The 17,150-nt window shown below is 39.9% G+C and overlaps 3 protein-coding genes across 13 annotated transcripts in view; 2 read left to right on the forward strand and 1 right to left on the reverse strand.

Annotated features, from left to right (window-relative positions):
• The first annotated feature begins 31 nt into the window (after positions 1 to 31).
• Positions 32 to 1,874, forward strand: Glo1 (Glyoxalase 1). 4 transcript variants are annotated; one of them, XM_064070720.1, is made up of 6 exons: positions 70 to 288; positions 340 to 564; positions 612 to 1,043; positions 1,088 to 1,317; positions 1,369 to 1,436; positions 1,653 to 1,874. In XM_064070720.1, the coding sequence occupies exons 3-6, from the start codon at positions 966 to 968 to the stop codon at positions 1,826 to 1,828; spliced, it is 552 nt and encodes a 183-aa protein (XP_063926790.1). In that variant the 5' UTR covers positions 70 to 288; positions 340 to 564; positions 612 to 965; the 3' UTR covers positions 1,829 to 1,874. The 4 variants fall into 4 exon arrangements, with proteins under 4 accessions (XP_063926789.1, XP_063926792.1, XP_063926791.1 ...); XM_064070719.1 differs by lacking the exons at positions 1,088 to 1,317; positions 1,369 to 1,436; positions 1,653 to 1,874 and having other exon boundaries at positions 32 to 288; positions 612 to 970; XM_064070722.1 differs by lacking the exons at positions 1,088 to 1,317; positions 1,369 to 1,436; positions 1,653 to 1,874 and having other exon boundaries at positions 32 to 288; positions 616 to 970.
• Pi4kiiialpha (Phosphatidylinositol 4-kinase III alpha) lies at positions 1,819 to 10,356 on the reverse strand. Of its 5 annotated transcripts, none has more exons than XM_064070697.1 (14): positions 9,644 to 10,356; positions 9,323 to 9,536; positions 8,086 to 8,922; positions 7,800 to 7,964; positions 7,672 to 7,725; positions 6,993 to 7,244; positions 5,124 to 6,943; positions 4,885 to 5,079; positions 4,435 to 4,832; positions 3,423 to 4,371; positions 2,878 to 3,366; positions 2,650 to 2,826; positions 2,194 to 2,600; positions 1,819 to 2,144 (listed from the first exon to the last, which is right to left on the reverse strand). In XM_064070697.1, the coding sequence occupies exons 1-14, from the start codon at positions 9,731 to 9,733 to the stop codon at positions 1,919 to 1,921; spliced, it is 6,273 nt and encodes a 2,090-aa protein (XP_063926767.1). In that variant the 5' UTR covers positions 9,734 to 10,356; the 3' UTR covers positions 1,819 to 1,918. The 5 variants fall into 5 exon arrangements, with proteins under 5 accessions (XP_063926767.1, XP_063926763.1, XP_063926768.1 ...); XM_064070693.1 differs by having other exon boundaries at positions 8,086 to 8,988; XM_064070698.1 differs by lacking the exon at positions 7,672 to 7,725.
• Positions 10,357 to 11,827: 1,471 nt separating this feature from the next.
• LOC135140229 (relaxin receptor 2) overlaps positions 11,828 to 17,150 on the forward strand; it is a 140,171-nt gene continuing 134,848 nt past the window's right edge. For 3 of the 4 annotated variants that reach the window (XM_064070699.1, XM_064070702.1, XM_064070703.1), the window contains exon 1: positions 12,393 to 12,487. The gene's annotated coding sequence lies outside the window, so the exon portion shown is untranslated. Of the gene's footprint in view, positions 11,925 to 12,392; positions 12,488 to 17,150 lie in introns of those variants that run through there. The other variant, XM_064070701.1, reaches the window with a different exon arrangement.

The following is a 17,150-nucleotide window of genomic DNA, read 5'->3' on the forward strand; positions in this document are numbered from 1 at the left end:
CACTCTATATATCGCCATTATCGAACAATCATTGCCAACCAAATTACAAAAAACCCCAGAATCGTCGTTGACGTTTGTTTACAAAAGGGGCTAAAATTGCTCCTGAAGACCGAAAAACTGAAAATGGTGACCTGTGCTGTGCGACATTGCCCCAATAACGTCCGCAATGCGTGTGGAAGGATACGATTTTTCCGTTTTCCGTCAGACCATCGAAGACGAAAATTGTGGACGGAATTTTGTGACAGAGAGACCCCCTGGACCCCAAATCACAACAGTCGTGTTTGTAGCGTAAAATATTCAACACTACCCAGTTCTAAATAATCGTACCGTAATTTCTAGGATCATTTTGATGAATACCAGTACGAAACTCGCCGACAAGACGGGCGCAAAAAACTCTCACCTTTTGCAATACCTACAGTATATAGTAAACAGATAGATGTCTGTGAAGATTTTGTCAACGAAAATGTTGTCGAAGACGTTATCAAAGAAGAAAAAAACGTGCTAGGAATGACTTTAGAGTTCGTCAGTTGTGAGGACTTCATGTACCACCAGTGCGTTGTTTGGGTATGAAAAAAACACTCATTTTCGTCACCTAATTGTGTTTTTTTTAGCTAGATCACGACTATTGTAAAGTGTGGAGGGACAATTCCGAGACAACAATCAAGAGTGAAGCAATTTTTTTAAAAACAGAACCCGATTGGATGTCCACAGAATTAGAAATAAAGAAAGAAGACCTGCCTGAATCACCGTTAATAGAGACTTTGGAGACGGTTATCAAAGAGGAGTGTTAATTTATATTTAAAAAAACTAAAAATGCGGCATCAAATGTCAATTTCAAAGCCGCCTGCGTTTTTACTTTTAGTAACGTGGTTTGGTCTAGGGACTTTTAATTTTCACCTGTCATTGTAAAAAACCAGCGATTGTTTAGTTAATTTGTGTAAATATTGTTGCTGTTTAAGTTAAAAATGGGTGACTCTCCTCAACCACCGTTTTCGCACGAAGAAGCCCAAAAACTATGTAAAGAGCCGCCTCAGGAAACCAAAGTAGGTAACATAACCTCAAAATTTATCTCAATACCGGCTTTCAGGATTTTCTCTTCCAACAAACCATGTACCGGATTAAGGACCCTAGAAAGACTCTTCCTTTCTACACTGAGGTCCTCGGAATGCGTTTATTGCAAAAGTTTGATTTTCCATCGATGAAATTTTCGCTCTATTTTATGGGGTATGAAGATCCCAAGGACATACAAGGTGAATTGGGGACACCCGATAGGGGAGAGTGGGCTTTTGCTCGTAAAGCCACGGTTGAGTTAACCCAGTAAGAAATTGTGTGTGGGCGATAATGGGTTATTTTTGCTTCAAATTTTAGTAATTGGGGTACAGAGGACGACGCTGAGTGTAAATATCATAATGGGAATTCGGACCCGCGGGGATTTGGTGAGTAGTCACGTGACCTCGTATTCCTGCTTATGTTTTACTTGCGCACAAATTTTTTATCGTTTAGTAAGTTGGCACCATTTTAGTAACCATTAAAATTCCCTGTGACATAAATTGCAGTATTGGTGGATTTTTGTTTATTAAACACGATAGTAGAAAATAGCTGCTTTTCCCCTAAAAATGTTGCTTAGATCGCGATTAATACTGTTCATGTAGGCCATATCGGGATAATGGTGCCCGACGTAAACAAAGCGTGCGAACGTTTCGAGAAACTGGGAGTCAACTTCATCAAAAAGCCCCAAGACGGCAAAATGAAAGACATCGCATTTATAACCGACCCGGACGGGTACTGGATCGAGATCTTCAACAACAAAGTAGCCCGTAACTTCTAATAATATATTGTTAATTATGATACATCAAATAAAACATTTACAGTGATCACAGCAAAAATTCTACCTAAACATCCATAAGCCCATAGATATCTAATAAGGAATTTGATTCTGGTAATACTGAATCATGTCGTACGTTCGCGTTCTGAAGTTCAGGAAACTGTTACGAATGATTTGTAGCATGTAAGTCGCCGCTTCCTTATCGGTAGCTTCGGGGTGAAATCTACCACGTAATAATTTAATCGTTTGTCCCCTGAAACAAGGGAGACCCGTATCGAGCATGAGGGACACCAGAGAAATTATGGCTTCTTGATATGGTCTGAAATTAAAAATTAACCTAACCCTACTTTTGCGACATTGACGAGTACCTGACTGCTAGATATGCCTGTACACATAGCTCCGAAAACCACTTGAAGGGCGGAGCCTCCATTTTGCCCCCCATTATCATGACCATTTCGTCCGTCAGTTTAATATCGGGCTCGAAACCCAGGTTGCCCCCGGGAGACGACTCAAACATGAACCCGAAGTCAATGTGGATAAGGTGGCCATCAGTATCCAACATGATGTTCCCGTTGTGCCTATCCTTAATCTGCAACAAAAAACCCACCACGCTGTAGGCAGCCATTGAAATTATGAAGTTTCTCCTAGCGTGTTGGAACTCTTTGGTACTCTCGTCGCCGTACTTCTTCAAGAAGTACTCATAGAGACCTATATCGGTTTGACGGCCCAGTTGATCGCGTGACTTGGCGTTGGGGACGCACTCGATGACGCCGCACTGCAAACCCAACAAAAATAAAGTCTCCAAATTCAAGTACCACAGTTACCCCAGGAGCAGTAGCCACTACTCTATACGGGAACAAATACAGCTCCAACCCGACCGTCTGGAATATGTTTTTGAAAATCCCGATCACCTGTAGCGCCAACATATCCTGTCTGACGTCATCCCCGACTTTAAAAATGGCGGCTTGCCACATTTCCGGCCCGAAACTTTGTTCATGATTCTAAAATTTTAATTTTTTATTTACACACTAATCGAGAGTGAAATTTCGCACCTCGTTCACGGACACCGCCATGGCGATGTTCTCCAGCTCGTTGATGCCGCACTTGGCCACTTTGAACCGCGCTAAGTAGGGCGCTTTGGCGGCGCTCTGCATGGGAACCCCGCTGTTGTAGTCAATGTCCACGACCATCGCCTCAGGATTACTGGGAAGGTAGCAACCGGGCTGCACCTTGATCCTCCTCAGAGCCTCCAAACAGGCCCGTCGACGCTCGGGTCCCTTCGGGTACGGCCGAATCTCGCCGGAGATGTTCGTGATTTTACCGAAGAAGTCGAACTCGCGTTCGTAGAACTGTTTAGCCGGACCGGACAGCTCGGACAGGATACCTTGACTGAGGGACTCGAGCGAATCGAACAAGATGGAGTCCTTGTGTTGCATGTCTTCGTCGAGGAACATGTTTGTCTTCATGTTCCAGATGAGTTGGTGGGCGACGATTTGGGACTTTTTCGCTATGTATTTGATGAATTCGGTGGCGTAGCCCATCTGGGATTGGTTGTTTATTGAAGAGATGGAGTGGTCACTAGAGTGAGAGTACTTACCGTGTCGTGTCGGAGCGACTGCACCAGCTGCGGGATATAAAACAAAACGGCATCGGCTGGGTACGAACTGAGTACCCGAACCGCATACTGCGCCGTAATCGGGTGCGGCGGAAACTGCCGACTGAAGTAGGCCAGAGCGTGGATGGGTGAGATTCGAGCCCACGTCAACATATGTACTAGTTTGGCACTATCTGATAAGATGGCGTCGGTAGTAACGAGGTACTGCAAGGCTTCGGGTACGTGCGACACGCACACAGGGTTTTGTTGGACTTGGTGACGGATTTCACTCATTATAGCTTCATTGGTTTTAAAACGTGCCGGTAAATACGTGGCTAAAACCGGTGAAATATCCCAGGCTAGTCTAGTATAGTCCTGCCACTGCTTTTCCGTGATGGTTTTAGCCCTCCACGACGCTATATTGTCTTCCCCGGGGATCAACAACTCCTGACGGGACGTAGGGTTGTGCCAAACCACCAGAAACTCGATCTCTACAGCCAGGAGTTCAAGAATGAGATTTCTCTTCTTCAGGTAGCACTTCACGAAGTTGTCGGCCATTGGTACTCGTTTGGACTTAGCCGAGCGTTTGCTCAAGGTAGCAGTACTACTCGACAAAGGTACTGTGTTGATCCAGCCACTCGTAGTTCGGTTAAACTCGCCAGGTTTGGCTAATTCGTTGTTTTGTACCATGGACATGGGTGTGGTAGCCCCGATATCTAGATCTCCAACGTCACTAGCCTTCAGGTACTTCTTGTCGGAATGTAAAGTCTGCCAGAACCTCACCAACGTGGTAATGTCTTCACGCAGCTCCGTCGCCGACTGCGACGGACAAGTCACCGGTTTACAGAAATAATCCAAACAATTACAATAAATGCGCTCTCTTAAAACATTCTTGGCGAGGCTTTTGGGTAAAATATCACCTTGTAAAAGCGACAGTCCACAAGTGAGCAATCTACAAAAAAAAAAAAAAAAATAAACACGACCTGTAAGTCGTTGCACTACGTCGACGTCTTACTTGAATCGTACACCAATCGCTGAAACCGATCTCGTTTGACACGGAGGATCCGCCCCCACACACATCGCCAAAGACCGGTGTATCAAACTCGCCAACATCTCCACTTTCTCGTAGCTACTATACTTGACGGTTTCGACTAGTTCGCAGATGAACTGCACCCAGATCCCGTGAGGTTTCACGAAGGGTGGGTCCGGTTCTAAACGAGCGCCTTCGTAGGCCGCCAAAGGACTAGTTAAGGGCTGGGAAGTCGAAAATAAACCGATGCGTTTTTGCACGGTGCAGTTCCAAGCGGACACCATCTCCTGGAGGAAGCGGATTTCCAGCTCGGGTTTGGAGGTGATGAGCCACTGCCAGCACTCCACGGCGCTTCGCATGGCTTCCGTCGTGAAAAGTTCGACCTGAAATGGTTATCCTCGAAACCACTTGGTGGCGTACGTAATAATTTCTTACCTGAGACCACGCAATACAGTGCAGTAACTTCCGATTGAACTCGGTGGTGGATATTAGAAGAGCCGTGGCTTGCCATAGCGCATCTCTGTGTTCGCTGTCGGACCGCTCGCGACACGCCGACCACACTTTTTTCAAGATGAAGTCCACCAAAGCCGCTTTACCTTCAGTACCGTAAACCGCAGACATACCGATCACCTAAAAATGACTATAGTATTTCTACGTAGTTGGATGCGACGCACCTCTCCGATGTACTTCGACCTCATCGCCGACGTGGACATCAACTTCGACGAGTCGCTCTTGACGCACTTGGGTCTCTTCTCCAAAGTGCTAATACTCAAAGGTGCACTGTACAGATTCAAGGGTCCAAACTGCAAAATGGACTCCAGCGCCATGGATAACCCCGTATGGTGCCACATCCCGGTACTAGGAATCTGGTTAATGTATTCCTGGATGTGGGAGCGCGTCCATTGGGGTGCCCATTTCATCGCCTCCTTGACAATCCGCTCAGAATTGGCTGCGAAATCTTTAACAATTGTTTCCCTAGCTTCTAACGTATCCATCAACTGAATCGAATATGGCGTCTGCGGTATTCTCAAAGTGGGCGTTTCTTGATTCGGGTCCAATTGCAACGAGTACGACAACACTTGTAGGATGTCAAGCATGGTCCACAAGACACGCCTACTCCATAACAAATGTGGGAACCTGTCTACCAAACTCGCGAGAAACTTATCCGAAACTCTACGTATTTGCTTGTGGGGGTCGTTAAAATGTACGAGGAGGAACTGGGCGTGGCCTTCAAGCTCCGCCTCCCGTGCTTCATTCTTTGGTTTGTTCTTCATTACTTCCAAAAATTTCTCGAATACGCGTTCGCTCACGCTTGAAACGCACACCCACATCCCCGACTTGTCCTTCTGGAGGGCGGAGTCGCTCAAATACTCAGTTATAATTGGCACTAGACTAGGTTCGGGGGAGTTTTGTATCCGCAGAATCTCCACCCAGTACACACTTAGTAAAAACGTGCATTGTGCGAACGTGAGCTTGCTCACGTATGCAGTGACCTCGGTTGGGTGCTTCAACAACTCGAGGATTTGGTTCTTGAGTTCTTGTAGCTCGTTGAAGGAGACGCTGTCGTTGCGGACCGCGCTCGTGTATTGGAGTTCGCGCATTTCGGACCTACTGGACGTGGGGGAGACGAGAGCTGGGGACTTTACCGCGATTTCTTTAACGCCTTCGTACCACTCGTTAGGCCAGAGACCCGAGTCGGAGGCTGTGAACCCCATAATGACGCAGTACAACCAGAAGTCGCGGAAGAGCTTGTGGATTCGGGGCTTGGGGTTTTTGATGAGGGGCAACCGGCGCAGGAGGACGGCGATCACGGGGATGAGCACCCCGAGATTACCGGCTGAGCTTGACGCTTTGAGAGCACCTGGGGATTTTTCGCTGGCGCGCTTGCCTTCGAGACCAAGTTGAACGAAGAGCTCTAGAAGCCGCCCCAGGAGCTCATTCATTTGGGTTTCGCTCTGGATGTTGGCGGCGATGTTAGCTAAAGCGTTGATGACGGGGCGGGAGACGTGTCTGTATTGCGCCTTTTCGTTCGTGGAGTTCCCGTACGCCGCGCTGCTACTTTCCACCGTGATCATGGTGAACATTTTCATGACTACTTCGTAGACGTGCGCTTCGCACTGCGCTATGATGATACACCCCAGCTGGTCAACGATCAGAGTGTCTAGAGCCGAAGGCACCCGACAAAATCTCTGTTGGAAAAACTGCAAGATCGTGTCCGTCGTTTTCGGGGTCCCTTTCATCGACACGGCCACGTGACCTAACATGATCACGATGTTGGTTGAAATCAACGTCGATTCGCTGTCGCTCTTCTCTGCCGTAAACAGCCGATTGGACACCGAAGCGACTAACGCTCGGACACAATCGGGATCCGACGAGTGTGCCGCCTCTAGCGCGTAACACAGATTCTCAATAGCGGCATCTCTGAGTTTCTCGAACGCGGATAGCGTCGGGGACATCGTCTTCGCAGCGTCCGCTTTCAAGCCATTCACGTGTGCTAGAAAGCGCGCGGTAAATTTAAATTGATTTCGACTTGTCGAACTAACCTATATTTTTCAGTTTCTCTTTGTTTCCTTTGTCGTTGGCTTGGCGGTGGAGCTTCGACAGGATGGGGGAGGGGGTAATGAGGAAGTCGCGGAGGCAGTAGATGGAGGTGGAGGCTATGTTGGGGAATTTCTGGGCAAGGGCTCCTAGTCCCTCGAGACACACCATGAGTAAGGGCATGTGGGCCAAGACGAGCTTGTAACCGTGGTTGGAGTTGATCTTCTCGGTGAGGCGACCGCAGAGGCTGTCGGCACCTACGAAACCATCGACTTCTTCAGAAGACGAAGGGGGTGAAAGGGGTTAGTAAGGTGGAAAACGTTAGAACACTTGAAGCTTTGGTCTCTGTTGTGGGAGAAAACGCAAAACTTGACAAAAAGAACGGCGCTTGACTGTCGGAAGGCATCACAGGGTTGTCGTTAGCGCATACAGAACGGTTAAAATTTGCCGCCGGAAAAATAGTGTCAAATTTGGATGTTTTTTTGTTTGTTTAGTGACACCTCCGTTGCAGTCAATGCGGCGATCGTTTAATCTCCATAAGGACCAACACTTCTCTTACAACTAGTCGATTTCTACAGTTCAAGTCTGTCCCAATGAAGATTAAAATTGGAACACACCACAAAACGCGTTAAAATTAAAATTACTCTAAACAAGAAAAATTAACACGGGGTCAATTTCTATCACCTAAAGTTCTCATTAAAAACCTTAGCAATGTCGGCAAGTTATACTCTTTATCGACTGCAAAAAATAATCAACAATTATTCGAACAGTTGTGGCTAGGAGGAAGTAGGATAAAGGATTTGATACTTTACCTGTTTCGTCCCCGATAGCCCACACGAGTAAATCTACGCATGCGGCGTTCGCCATAACGTTTACTTTAAATTTGTTAACCAACGCAAAATTGCTTTCGCGATCTTCGCGTTCGCTGGCGTCGTGATTCCGGCTTTGCAGCTCGGTCTGGCCGTTTAAATATAATCCTGAAAAGAAAAAAAAAATCTATAAAATTTGCTATGCAAAATTTTGGGATGACGTCATCAAATTGCTGGCGGGGATGAAACACCAACAATTCACAAACACACGCAAACGACAATTTTTTACCTTTAACAAACTCCTGCACATCTTTAGTAAACGGTATTGGAAGATTCTTCTGCGGCTGTAATAATTCCCTCATCAACGTCACCATCACCAAATTAATAACCTCCGAGAAGGTTTTATACGGAAAAATCTGTATTTTCCCCGTCGAGTACACCTCCAGCGACTGCTCATCCAAAAAACTCAACATATCCTTCGTGAGCAACTTCTTCGCCAACGACAGAATACTCTGCAGATGCTTCACCGGAAAAATAATCGTCGACTTCTTATCATTCGGATCGTTAACCCTCAAATGCGGAAACTGGTTAAAACTCGACCCGAACTTCGCAAAAAAGTACGTCGAGGGGTCGTAGTTGCCCAAACTTTGGTTAATAAGAGAGCCGCGTTTCAAGGACGCCGAGTTGTAAGCGATGTCCGTCGTGTCGTAGCCTTGAGTTATGGCCAGAATGTCGACCGTTGCAGCCAAATTCCCAGAGAGACTGCGAGGTATAATCGAGCGAAAGTTGCTGAAACTGCGCTTGTAGTTGGTGGGGTCGGCGTTGACGGAGTGCGCTATGGGGGGCTCGGGCTTGGGGTACAGCCGGCAAATCAGGGGCGGGTCGCTGTTGCAGAACCGGCCCATGGCCCTCGACAGCCCTATAAGCACGGGGATTGTGGTCTTGCAGAGGAAGAATTTGACGGCGCTGTTGATGTGCTCGCGCACTTTGCTGATGCTGTTGGTCAGCTGGATCAAGCATTCCACCTGGGTGTCTATGATCTCGTCGCGGCAGCTTTCGCATTTTATAGCTATGTCGCTGAGGAGGGTGTGCAGGCTGAAGCTGAATTTCTCCGCCACGGGGATGCCTGGAAGAAGTGTGGCGGTGTTAAAACAATTCCTGGGGTTTTCATTTTTTCGTAAAGAATCTAAATCTGCAAAGACATATAGGTGTTCCTTCTGAAAAAATACTACTTGGTGGATGACCTTGTATGGAACACTTGAATGTAGTGACATTTGAAAGAATTTAGTTAGGCAACCCAAACTACACACAGTTGCGCCACCTAGTAGCGCTTTTTGTCATTACTATTTTGTTACTATACGACTTTTGTTTTTACGATTTTTACAACTACAAAAAAATTTGTAGTTTCAATCAATAATGTTTCTTGTATTTTCTAAATTAACACAAACTTATTTAATGCAAATTATCAATGATAATAAAAAAACGCTTGATTTTTTATTGGGGCGCGTTTTTGGAAGGGTTCTTACGGTCAGTGGGGTTCTGCTTGATCTCGTCCAGCCACGCCGCCTTCCCCAGCGCCTTCGCTAGCCTAAGTAAGTACGGCAAGATAGTGTCTTTGTGCTGGAGGCCTGATTCGAGGAAGTAGATTCCGAGAGCTATGACGGCGTCCTGCTGGCGGCTGTTGAGCGCTATGGTGCCGTTGCTCGTCTCCACGGGACATAGCGAGTACAGCGTTTTTACCTAAAGCCAAACCAATTAAATTCTAGAATGAAAAGCAAAGTTCAAGGTTTCCCGTATGTGGAATGAGCTCAAGGCGATTGTAATTTTTGGAAATTGTTTGGCAGTACCTTGTCCCATGGTGTGTTCTTGATGTTGGCTAGAGATCGCGCTAAATGTTGAACGGTTTTGTGAAAAAATAATTTATCGTCTCTAGCCATTACGTTCTAACCTCACACTTAAACGTCAACATGTTATTTTTGTGGGTGACGTTTGTTAAATGTCATGGTGGTATGCAGTCGGTGGGACGTTGCGCAATGATGAACGAGTGTCAAAATGAGGCGTGCAGTCCATCGTGCGTTGTGCAACTTCAGTTTTGTAACTTTCTAAAGCAAACAATAAAATATACACGAATGTACAAACATCAATAAAGTAATGGAGACGAAATCTATGCAGTCGTTTTTGTTATTACGCTGAAATTCGACCCATGGGCGGACATAAATTTAGGGATTTTCCGCCTCGATGTTGTAAGATCGACCCAACATAACCTCAAAAATCATCGACCGTTTAATTTAACGACGACCAATTCAAACTGGGCGTTTTAGTAGAGTAGTTTAACGGTAACTTTATTATTTATTTAGATAAGGTAGCAACTTTTCTAAAAACGTATCGATTTTATCGCTTTTTCCTTTATCTCGGGCGTCCCGTTTTTGTTTGATTCACACATTCATCAGTGCTTTGTCTTCAACCGGTCATAACCGGCAAGAACTGGAAAAGCAGCTAACTGTAAACCCCAACACAAAGAAGCGGTCAAGCCTCCTCCAGGTAAGTAAAGTGTGTGGTTTCAAATACAGTTTAAAGCCTTTTTTCCAGAAAAATGACGTCTACAAATATCTTTTCTGGCATCCAAGGCGAACGCAACTCTAGCAGGGTTTTACGGCCTCCAGGTGGCGGCCAGACTGATGTCTTGGGTGTTAACACGGGAGCCCCCGCATCGCCAAAGAAAGCGCCCCCGAAGCCGGTGCACGTCGAAGAACCCAAACCTAAAACGCCAACTGTGAACAACGAAAAGCCAAAAATGGAGACTCCTGCAGCTGTGAATGTTCCAAACCGTTCTCGGGTTCCTCCGGGCGGATTTTCGTCCGGGGGCTTCTGGTAAATGCCAAATATTAAGCTCTTCCACATTGTACTTAAAATGTGTTTGTGATACATATTATGATTGAGGTATTAATGCATATACTCTTTTCTTGTGAGTTTCGATGGTGTATTTATTTGCATTTTTATGTAGCAACAATCAAACTACTTTTGCAGTATTTATGAAAATTAATACTTTGTACTTCTTTTGACAAATAAAAATATGCTTCTATTTGTATACTATGAGCGTTTTGTTTTATTTATAGTTCAGTAGTGACCTTCGTGTTCCAAGTTTTTAGGATGTGGTTACCAAAACTGACACTGTTTGAATACTCAATTTACAACAATAGGCGATAAGTTAAATGGTTTAAAAAACAGTTCGTTTTGTTTTTATCCAATTTATGAATTAAATATTCATCGTTAATTTAAATATTTAAAAAAGTGACTTAAGTTGATTCACGCATGCGTACATCACTATTGAAACCGAATATAAAGTATCTAAAAATTGTAGAACACAATTTTCGAAAGTATTAGTTAGCTTTTTATTAAAATAAATTATACATCTATACATACATAAAAAAAAATGGATCCACGGTGTTTACACTTGTAATAGTCACAGTGGTTCACAGTTGAGTGGTTGTTGTGATGCAATAAAACCTTAATTAAAACTCGTTCCAAATCAATATAACTAGAGGTCAAAGTTCGCAAATAAATGACTTATTTATATTTTTAGTCGTTATTCTGCATATAAATAGTCCCAGATGAGAAACAGACAAAAAATTAATCAAAACTTTTAAATTATACATGGCTGAAGTTGGCGGGAAGTCACATTTCGTTACAATCGAATATAGATAGCTATTTTCTGCGTATTTTATTTTTATCGATTTAGTTACTTATCACACTCATATTTGATCTTATCATTCCGTCCAGCAAAAGATCTTGTAAATCAGTTTGATAACACAGCCATAAAATTTGTCACATCAATATTATGGAATTTGAATATAACGTTTGGGTGTTTTGAGATACACACTATTAAATTTTAAACGTCCTTATATTGGTAATAAATTAAAGCGTATTAATGTTTCATGATTTTATGACATTTATCAGCAATAAAAATTAAATTACTAGTAGCAAAATAATACTACTTACCTTAAAACTAATTTTTTTCTACTTCAGTAACATCTTAATACTACCACAGCAGGGTACAGAAAAATAACTGAAATTCACCCCTTCTTAGTGTAGTGAAGAATTCGTCAAAACCAGTTATAAATTATTTTTGTGAGTAAATTATTCATTTTAATTTTTTTCGAGATTCTATTCATCATAAAACGAAAATTCTTTATATATATATTTTTTTTCTACGTGTTTCTTTGTTAGTAATTCCCAGTCCGTTCTTCTTCCACCATTCATCGATGAAAGTCGCGGAATCCAACTCCCCCCTTTCAAAAAATACAAAAATAATTAACTTATCTTAACATCAAACAACTCTCCTGCTGCCGTAATTTTCCTTTCTTTCTCTTTGCTTACATATTTCGTCTCCCTCAAGGGTTAATAGCGACACAATTCTTCAGAGAGTTTCACTCAGAGATATCCTATCCCGAAATCGTGAATAAAAACATGTTGAAAGCAAACATTCCGATGATATCGTCATCGAAAAGTCGAGCAAAGCGAAAGCGCACACTTTGGTCCGCAGGCCTGATTATCCTGAAAGCGCTTTTCACAAGTTTCAGTAAACGTCCTGCTAGCGCTGAAAACGCGTCGAGGCGGTCCTGCGGAATAGTGCGCGGAAAGAGATTCTTCGAAAGGGTAGTTAATAGAGAAGCGGAAATGAAATGGAATCGGTGAGTGATTAAAAATTCAGTTATGGATTTTTTTCCTTTTTAAATTTTGTACGGGGTTGATTAGATTTTTCGCGATCAGTCATAATTCTTAGTGGCATATTTATGTTGAATTAAAGTTGAGAAAAACGGGCGGAATTGCAAATCTCGGACTTCTAAACAAATCTTTCGACACGCTATTTCTGTTTGTTTAATTTCTTCTGTTTCAAGTTGGAGAATGTGTTTTGTGCCGTTCTTTTTTCTGAACTGTTGTTACGCAACTTTTCTTTCGATGGAGTTTTGTTGTTTGTGTTGTAATACTGCGGATATTCGAACTCGGTTTTTAATGGAGTTTTTAATAAGTTTTCAGTGAACAACTGAAATGGAATACAAGAGTCTGCTTTTTTTCTGAAAATGAGGTCGTTTAAATAAATACATTGTGGTTTTAGGTTTTAAACATATTTTTGTTTCCAGGAAGTATGTACCTATTTTTAAAATATAATTTTTATTTTCTTACAGGTTTAATTTTTTTTGTTGCAATTTAGAAAAATTGAAATCCTTTCAAAATAACATTTTGAAATTTTGAAAAAGGCAATCCGAAATTTATGAAGTAATTTTTATGATTAATTTAAATTTTTTAATACTGAAAAAATTATTTTCGAGGTATTAAAAAATATTGATTTGGAATGTTTCACTTCGTATAAAAATATTAATGAATCAAATATCCAATTAGCTTGGTAGTTTTCAAATTTAAACCGTTTCTTTATAGTGTTGACTAAAATAATAAAGAAATGCGTTCGAAAATATTAAGTCCAAAGAACCAAAAACAAAATTGTGGTTTTATTTGTTTTTAGATATTTTTTTTGTTTTGTATTTCCCGAGCATAAGATAGAGAAATAGGAGTAACATTTTCCCGACATTTCACGACCCTCGAGTATGAAAAAATAGGTGTGCCGTTTTGTGACTTTTTGTTGTTTTTTGTAGCTATTGTTTGTTGTTTTTTTGGCATTTTGTCGACTTTGTTCTTATATTTTGTCATTTTTTTGTTTTTTTGCCAATTTTTATTGTGACTTTTGTACTTTTTTCAATCGTTTTGTTGGTTGTTTTTTTGTAGTTTTTTTAATGAAATTTTTGTCGTTTTTTCTTATCGTTTCTTTGTCGTATTTTTTGTATTTTTTTATCGTCTTCTTTTTGACGCCCTTATTCTTTTAGTCATATTGTTTTGTCACCTCTTTGATCCCCATTTTTGTCACTTTTCGTCTTAACCTTTGTTTCACATCTTTTTATGATTTTTTTTGTCCCCTGTTTTCGTATTTTTTGTCGCCTTTTCTCGAAGACTTTTTGTTTTTTAAATTTAAAAGTCGCTTTTTTTGTTGAATTTTATGTCCTCTGGTTTTGTAGTTTTTTTTCGTTCTCTTTTTAGTGTCTTTTTTGTGTTTTTTTAACATCTCTCTTTTAATCGCACTTTTTTGTATCATTCTTTTGACTCTTTTGTTATCGTCTTGGTTTTGTAATCGCTTTTTTTGTTCATTTTTTTGTTCTTTGTTTTTGTCACTTTTTCTACCTTTTGTTTGTCACTTTTTTTGTAGCATTTTTTTGATACTCTTCTTTTAGTCGTATTTTTTCCTCGCGTTTTTGACCCCCCCTTTTTTTGTCACTTTTTGTCGTGGCCTTTCTTTTGCATCTTTTTATAATTTTTTTGTCCTCTGTTTCCTCATTTTTTGTTGTTGTTTTTTTGGAATTCTTGTCCTTTGTTGTAGTTGTTTTTTTGTTTCCTACATTTTGTGGCATTTTTTGACTGCCGTATCGCACTTTTTTGTAGCTTATTTTATCCCTTTTATATCGTCTTTTTTGTCTCTTCTTGTAGTCGCATTTTTTGTTGTTTTTTTGTCTCTTGTTTTTGTGCTGCTTTTTTGTCGTATTTTTTCCCCATTTTTATCGCCTTTTTTTGACTTCCTTCCTCGAGTACCTTTTTGTTGTGTTTCTGCCTCCTTTTTGTCATGGACTTTCTTTTGCATATTCTTATGATTTCTTTTGTCCTCTGTTTTCTCATTCTTGTGTAATTTTTTCCATTTTTTCATTTTCTTTTTCCTGACTTTATTTATCCCTATTTGTTGTTTTTTTGTCACTTCTTGTGGTTGCCTTTTTTTTGTTGATTTTTTTGTGGACTTTTTGTTGTGTTTTTTGTTCTTTTTTGTCGTGTTCTTTGTTTTTTTATTGTGATCCTCTTTTTTTTGTTGAATTTTTTGTCCTCTGTGTTTGTATTCTTTTTTTGTGGACCTTTTGTTGCTTTTGATGTCGAGTTTTTTCTTCTTTTTGGTGACTTTTTGTAGTTGCACCTTTTTTCATGTTTTTTGGTCTTTTTTTAGTCACTAATTTGTAGTGGTTTTTTTCTCATTTTTTGTGGATTTGTTTGTACTGTTTCCGAATTTTTTGCGTCCTTTTTTTTCTGTTTTGATTTTTTTTGTCGCTTTTTTTATCCACCTTTTTTTTCACCCTTTTTTTTATTGCCGTTTTTGTGTCTTTTTGTCATTTTTTTACCATTTTCGTTTTTTTGTACTTCTCTATTTTAGTCGCATTTTTTACCCTTTTTTATTTCTTTTTTTTGTCCATTTTTTATAATCGTCTTTTCTTGTTATATTAGGGGGTTACACACCAAGTAGCGTTTATTTCAATGAAATAATATGCATTTATAGATGGCAAATTATTATTCACGGAAAAAGGAAAAAATGGAAGCTTAAAATAAAAAAAAAAAAGTTGAACAAGGCCTAAAATTTTTTATATAGGGTGATTAAATCTGCAAATTGTCAGTTCCTCATGTTTTTCAGTACATGTTTTTGAAATTTTCTCGAAACAAGTTTTTTCTTGGTTTTGTTGGGTTTATTTTGGTAAATGGTAAGTTTGGTAAATTTGGAATCGAAAGAAGCCCGAAAATGTTTAACATAATAAAAATATTTTGAAAACTCCTAAGGAAAGTATTTGTGTTTTTCACAATTTAAAAAATATACCTCCACCTTCATTTTTTTTAAGCTGTTTTTTTGTAATTTTTTTAGTAGCGTTTTTGTTTCATTTTCTTTGTCGTATTTTTTCTAAACTGTTTTATAATTTTTTTTTCATCGTAACCTTTCTTTCGCATTTTTTTTTAATTTTTTTGTTCTCTGTTTTCGCATTTTGTCGATTTTTTTCGAAAATTTTTTGTTTTTTTTGTGTCTTTGTTGTATTTTACGTCCTCTGGCTTTGTTGTCTTTTTGTAGGCTTTTTGTTTTGACTTCCTTGTTATCGCATTTTTTTGTTGATTTTTTTGTCGTCTATTTTTGCCACTTTTTTGTAGTTTTTTTTTTTGTGGAATTTTTGTAGCGTTTTTTTGATTCCCTTTTTTTTGTTGAATTTCTTATCGCGTTTTTGACTCCCTTTTTTGTCGTGGCCTTTGTTTAGCATCTTGTAATGATTTTTTTGTCCTTTGTTTTCGCATTTTTTGTTGATATTTTTAAGAAGTCTGTCTTTTTTGCACTTTTTGTCGCTTATTGTAGCTGTTTTTTGTTGTTGTCTTTTTTATTGTATTTATGGTGGACTTTTTCCTTGCGTTTTTTGTCGTTTGTTTACCGTTTTTTGGCCACTTTTTGTTTAGGCTTTTTTTGTTGAATTTTATATCCTCCCTGTTTGTTTTTGTTACTTGTGGTACTACAGTGATTTTTTTGTTTCCAATGTTTTGTCATTTTTTGACTTTCTATAGTCGCATTTTTTTTGTGCTGTTTTTACCCCTTTTTTGTCGCTTCTTGTAGTCGCCTTTTTTTTGTTAATTTTTTTGTCTCCTGTTTTTGTAGTTTTTCTTGTCGAATTTTTGTCTTTTTTTGTGCTATTTTTTGATGTATTTTGTGAACTTTTTTGTTGCTTTTTTTTCTTCTATTCCCGTTTTTTTGTCGCATTTTTGCCTCCCTTTTTCAGTCACTTTTTGTCATGGACTTTCTTTGGCATATTCTTATGATATGTTTGACCTCGTTTTTCTCATTTTTGTAGTCTTTTTTATGGATTTTTTTCCTTTTTTATTTTCTTTTTGTGAATTTGTTTCTCCCTTTTTTGTTGTCACTTTTTTGTGGTTGCCGTTTTTTTTTGTTGATTTTTTTTTGTTGTTTTTGTCCCTTTTTGTCGTCTATTTTGGTTTTTTATTGTAATCGCCTTTTCTTATTGAATTTTTTTGTTCTCTGTGTCTGTACTCTTTTTTTTTGTGGACTTTTTGTCGCTTTCGTTCCTTCTTCTTTTTTGTGACATTTTTGTCGCCTTTTTTGAACTTTTTTGCTTGTTTTTTGGTCCCTTTTGTAGTCACTTAAGTAATTTTTCATTTTTGCAGATTTGTTTTTACTGTTTCCGCATTTTTGGTGGCATTTGTGTTATTGTATTTTGTGACTTTTTTAATTCCTTTCTGTTAGTCACATTTTTTGACGACTTTTTTGCGGCGTTTTTTTTTGTCTTGTATCCCATGTTTTACCATTTTCGTTTTTTGACTTCCCTAATTTAGTTGTATTTTTTACACCTTGTTTATTTCCTTTCTTTGGCCACTTCGTTTTTTTTTTTGTTATATTAAGGGGTTACACACCAAGTTCGATTAGCACCATTTTTAAAAATAAGAACTTAAAATTTTGAAAAAAAACTTTTTTGGTTATATACCTTATCTTCATGCTCGTATAAA

The sequence above is a fragment of the Zophobas morio genome, unplaced genomic scaffold (genome assembly GCF_036711695.1).
Source record: "Zophobas morio isolate AGI-343-1 ecotype UQ-CSIRO unplaced genomic scaffold, CSIRO_AGI_Zmor_V1 ptg000038l, whole genome shotgun sequence".
NCBI lineage: Eukaryota > Metazoa > Arthropoda > Insecta > Coleoptera > Tenebrionidae > Zophobas > Zophobas morio.